General features: G+C 41.3%; 1 protein-coding gene across 1 annotated transcript in view; it reads left to right on the top strand.

The window, feature by feature from the left end:
- Positions 1–6: 6 nt before the first annotated feature.
- Positions 7–5616, top strand: part of PGM2L1 (phosphoglucomutase 2-like 1) — a 36945-nt gene continuing 31335 nt past the window's right edge. The window contains exon 1 of the mRNA XM_015557475.1: positions 7–400. Coding sequence (XP_015412961.1) covers positions 290–400 — 111 coding nt within the window. The 5' untranslated portion in view covers positions 7–289. The remainder of the gene's footprint in view (positions 401–5616) is intronic.

The following is a 5616-nucleotide window of genomic DNA, read 5'->3' on the forward strand; positions in this document are numbered from 1 at the left end:
GGCCAAAACCCAGGCTTTGGGGACTGTTGTTGTTCTCTCCCGGCGCGACCGCCTCTGTCCATTCGCCCAGAGGAAGACCGGGAGCTGGTGTGGTGAAGCGCGGGCGGCCGCAGCCTCCTCCCTCCCGCGTCTCAAAGCTGCGGCAGCAGCTGGTGCAAACATCCTGCCGTTGGTCTCCGATGCCCTTCAGTGAGGAGGGGGCGTTGGGACCCTGGTGAGCGCACCTCCGGCTCCCCCAACGAGGCGTCTTCATCGGCCCCCCTGATCCGCGCACTCCAGCCTGCCAGCCATGGCTGAGAACGCAGGGGGCGACCTGAACTCCAACCTGCTCCACGCCCCCTACCGCACCGGGGACCCTCAGCTAGACACGGCCATCGGGCAGTGGCTCCGCTGGGATAAGGTGGGTACCTGGGCAGCCGGCATCCTCCCCTGCTTCCCGCACGCCCTCCCGCACACCGTCTGCTGCTGCTTGTCCCCACCTGGTGCTCGGCAGCTGCCGAGGCGATGGCTCAGGCCACCGGGAAGGAGCCGCAAAGCCGGGCGTTGCCGCCCACCTATGCCTGGGCCGGCTCCCCGGGACCGTCCGAGCTGGGCAGGGACGCCTGTCGTCGCTTCCTTTTACAGTGAGCGCAATCGCAACCTCCCTTTCTTCCGTCCACCCCCTTCCTTCAAGTGCATGTCGTCTCTCTCTCTCAATAATAATAATTACTATTAATAATAATGAATCATCATCATCGTCAGTTGTATCCGTCCTAGAGCTATCCTTTCCCTTGATTTCCTTCTCTAAACCTGAAAGTGGTTTTTGTCACCCTTCTTGGACGTGCCTAACCGCTATCCGCGTTAGTTCTGGTCTGCTGTGTTTCCACCTTGCGTCGCTAGGCAGTCGCTGGTCTTTTATCACTCCCTAGTATTTAGTATCACCTTTTGCTCTTGAGAAAGGTAGGAGTTCTCTTACCTCCTTCTTTCCCTTGCCGGGAATTATTTCCTGGAAGTATCCTGTTTTTAAAAAATCATGTTTTCCAGGTTTTATATGATGTTTTGATACAGAATTGTTTTTGTGTTACCCATTCTTCCTCTATTCCCCCCACCCCGCCAAGTTTTGCGGTGATTTCATCTTATGCATTCTTGTGGGATGGATCTGTGAGAGCAGAATTAAAATGTAGCTATCTCACTTGTAAAAAAAAGGTCCCTGGTGGCTCCAACAAAGGAAGATGATCCAAGCTTTTGCTTTGTTGAACTCATTCAATGCATCTGTTGACATCGAGAAGCAACATTTAAAGTGGAATTAATAATACAGAATTAAATAATTAGTATGGTAGTGTGTGAAATCATGTTGTACAAATAATTTCCTAAAAGATTAGCTTTGTGAAAAAGTTTTATTTTCAGTTGTTCAGTCATTCATGCATCCAGCAAAAAAAAAAAATATTTATTGAGCCCTGGCCAGGTGGCTCAATTGGTTGGAGCATCCTCCTGAAGGTTCATTCCCAGTCAGGGCACATACCTAGGTTGTTGGTTGGATTTCCCCATCTCTAGCATCTCTCTCTCTCTCTCTCTCTCTCTCCTTCTTCCCCCCTCTCTCTTTCCTCTTTTCCTCCACCCCTTCTTCCCTCCCTCCCCGCTCTAAAATCAATGAAAATATATCCTCAGGTGAGGATTTTTTTAAAAAACCAGCAACAGAAGAGATTTTATTGAGCACTGGATAATGTTTCGGGGCTTGTCAGCCCAGGGAATACTATTGGTGAGGAAGATAGGAAAGGGTTCTTGCCCTCAGAAAGCCTCAGTTAACAGACAAGGAAGGCTAACAAATAAGCAATCACGTGGTAGTTAACATTACTTGGTCATATGCATCTTGGACATTTTCATTCTTCCCCTGGAGTCTAAAGCAATGCTTCTCAAGCCTTGAAGTGCTTACAGATCACCAGATTCTGATCTAGGAAGCCTCGAGTAGGGCTCCCAGGTGATACCAGGGCTGCTGGTCTTTGAACCACACTTTGAGTAGCAAGAGTCAAGAGCAGCAATTTTTAACCCATGTGCCGCAAGAATTTTTAAAACGTGCAATACCTGACTAGTCAGGGGCACTGACCTCTTTTCCCTTAGATTGTCAAATTAAAAAATACAACAGCCAACATAACAATAGCTGTCCAGTGTGACTGAATCAAAATTATACCTTTTTTTTGTCAGATCGTATATTTTTTGGTTGCTGCAGAATTTCAGTAATTAGTTTGTTTGCCATGGGATGAAAAGGTTGAGAATCACTGCTCTAGAGTGTTCTGATTGAAATTAGAGAACCAACTCTCCTATTGTAAGATTTGGAGATTATATATATATTTTTTTTCAAGTGTACCAAATCTGTGATATCCCACTAATTAACATAAAGATGTGCCTTTAGCAGTATTTATAAAATGCCTGCTATAATATAGTTCCTCACTGTGGAAGGATACAAAAGAAGTGAAGATTCAAAGGTTGCTTTTCTGCTTTTAGTCCATTAGGGAGGAGGGAACCTAATAGGAATAGAAGCACTGAGGCTTAGCATACAGTAAAATGATATATATTGCAAACTATATAAATGTCTTCAGCAGGGAAATTAACTAAATTACAAAAGAATGTTATCCCTATCTGTTTAATACAGTTATTTGTTTTTGTTTAAAGTCATTTGCTTGCATTGGTATTGTCAGTAAATGCATATGGTTGCACGTATGTCTCCCTAAAGTGAAAGGAAGATTTATGAAATTCAGAGACTCTTGTAGAATTCTAACACAATTTAATTTACTAGTAACTATTATGTATGTCAAAGCGTTTGGCCCTTCAACAATAGGAGTTTGTTTTTCATTGCCATGGATGAGACCTTTTGTTCTCTTTAGGTGCCAGTTTTGCATATACTCTTCTTAATGAATCTGTCTCTCTCTTTTTAAAGTATATTTTTATTGATTTCAGAGAGAAAGGGAGAGGGAGAGAGAGATAGAAACATCAATGATAAGAGAGAATCATTGATCGGCTGCCTCCTGCACGCCCCCTACTGGGGGATCAAGCCTGCAACCCGGGCATGTGCCTTTGATCGGAATCAAACCTGGGACCCTTTGGTCCACAGGCCAATGCTCTGTCCACTGAGCCAAACCGGCTAGGCCCTTAATGAATCTCTTGATTCATTTTTTTTAAAAGATTGATTGTCTATGCTGTGCCTAGATAGTGTTGGAATATACTGAAATATAAAAAGATTATAAAATACATATAAACATGGAAAGATAATGCTGAGTAGTTTTAGTGGCAGTTAAATGGTTTATAGGCAGCTCTTTTGGGATTTCAAAAGTACGAGTGACCTGTGGACTGGGATGGTCAAGGAAGACTTTGTAGACAAAATATCCTAAGCTACAGCAGAATGCGGAGAGCCAGCCTTCACTGAAAGTGGAAAAGAAAACCTTAATTTATATTTAAAGTGCCGTCTGTATACAAGGCACTGTTTGAAAACCTGGGGGAAGTACAAAGATGAAATAGATATGGGTCATATCTTTAAAGAATGTAGAAGGGAAGATAAAACAAAAGCTCACAAATATAATACAGGGAGTAAGTAACAGGTGCCCTTAACAGAGGAACAGATTTAAATAATTTTGGTAATTACTTAATACAAATAATAAAGATTAATTAGTCCTCTTAATGAGAGGAAATACTTTTAATTAATAAATAAAGGTGTATATTGTAGATTGAGAGTGTAGGTAAGCTAGGCTGTATCCCTGGGCACTGAAAGGTAGAGTGCTAAAATACAAAATAATAGGCCAGACTTAAAGCATTTATTACATTACATGTTGACAGCATATGTAGTCTTTTAGCATAGAGAAACTGAGTTTAATACCTGATTATTACCTAGTTATTGAAAGAAGGAATGTACCAAATGCCATTGATTCTAATGACTCTAAGTCAGTGGTTCTCAACCTTGGCTGCACATTAGAATCACCCGGGAATCTTTTTAAAATCCTGATTCCTGGGCCTCGTCCTCCGGAAATTCTGTTTCTTTGTTATGAGGTGAGGCCACAACATTAGTAACAAAAAACAAAAACAAAAAATACCCCACAGAATTTCCGGAGGATGAGGCCCAGGAATCAGGATTTTAAAGATTCCCAGCTGATTCTAATGTGCAGCCAGGGTTTCGAACCACTGCTCTAAGTGAAGCACACAATTTATAAACTGATCAGAGGGCAATTTGCTACTTGCCTAAGTCACCACAATTGCTAGTGTACTTTGAAAAGTCTTCATGAAAAACGGGTTGTTTCTGCTAACTTTCCGAATTAATTAAAATTTAGACTTTTTAACATGGAGAGGAAGACTATTCCAAGCAGAGATGGAAGCTTTAATGTGTGTCTTCAGCCGGGAAAACTAAATTACAGATGAATGTTATCCTTATGTGTGTGTACTTAGAACATTTGTTTCTGCTGTAGCTTAGGATACAAACAGAAACTGTTGAGGAGGCATGTAGAGACCAGGTCATAGAAAGCCTTTACAACACAGGTTTCAGCTCCGCAGGTTCGCTTATGTGCAGATTTTTAAAAAATAAATATAATACTGTAAATGTATTTTCTCTTCCTTATGCTTTTCGTAACATTTTCTTTTCTCTAGCTTACTTTGTTATAAAAATACAGTATGTAATACGTGCAATATACAAAATATGTGACTGTTATCAGTAAGGCTTCTGGTCAACAGTAGGCTATTAGTAATTAAGTTTTGGGGGAGTCTAAGTGGGTTTTTGACTGCAGGGAGTTTAAAGGGGCTAGTGTCCCTAAGACCCATATGTTCTAGAGTCAACTGTGAATTGTCTTTAGTGGCCTTAGATAAATAAAAGTGTGTGTAAGTGTTAAAAAGAAAATAGTGCAACACAGGGGGTTTATCGGGCAGCCAGGTATCCCGTATAGTTTCAGTGGGGGCATTCTGTTGGTAAATCTATCGTAGTTCAGGATCTGACCCTTGGTGTTTTGTGCCATGGCATTTTGAAAAACAGTGAGTAGAACACTCTGATCTCACTGTAGGTCTGTGTTGAGAAAGAGTAGAATGAAAAGGTAAAGATAGATTAGCTTAGATAAGGTTATGAAATGCCTGAAAATAGAAACAAAAAGACGGTAATTGATGCCAGTGACTTTTGGACATCCAGCAGTGATATTTTTTTCAAGCAAAATGTAGCCCAGATTTTAAAAAAATGGTGAATGAATCCCTTTTAAGTCAACTTGTGATGGAAAGTATACCATGGAGCACCTCTACTTCAATGTGGTCTCGTCCGATTTCACTGTGTAGGGACCCAAGGAAATTGTGGAAATGAGCCAGTTGTGGTAGAGCCTGGACCAGAGCTTGGATCTGCCACTTAGTTCAATCCAGTTTTTACAATAACAGTTTATATTATGTTGTTTTGTTCACATTTTTATAATACTTTACTTAATTTGCCATTTAATCAATGAAAAGTACAGAATACATATGGCTTTGTCAGTCTTGGGCAATATTAGTACTTATCACTTGAATTTATTTGTGTAGCGTTTCAAACTTTGTAAAATAACCTAATTTTTTTTTTTTTAATATTCACAGCAACCTTGAGTGGTGGGCAGGCTAGGGGGGGGGTTTCCCATTTTTTACAAGTAA

This window comes from Myotis davidii, unplaced genomic scaffold, assembly GCF_000327345.1.
Source record: "Myotis davidii unplaced genomic scaffold, ASM32734v1 scaffold169, whole genome shotgun sequence".
Lineage (NCBI taxonomy): Eukaryota > Metazoa > Chordata > Mammalia > Chiroptera > Vespertilionidae > Myotis > Myotis davidii.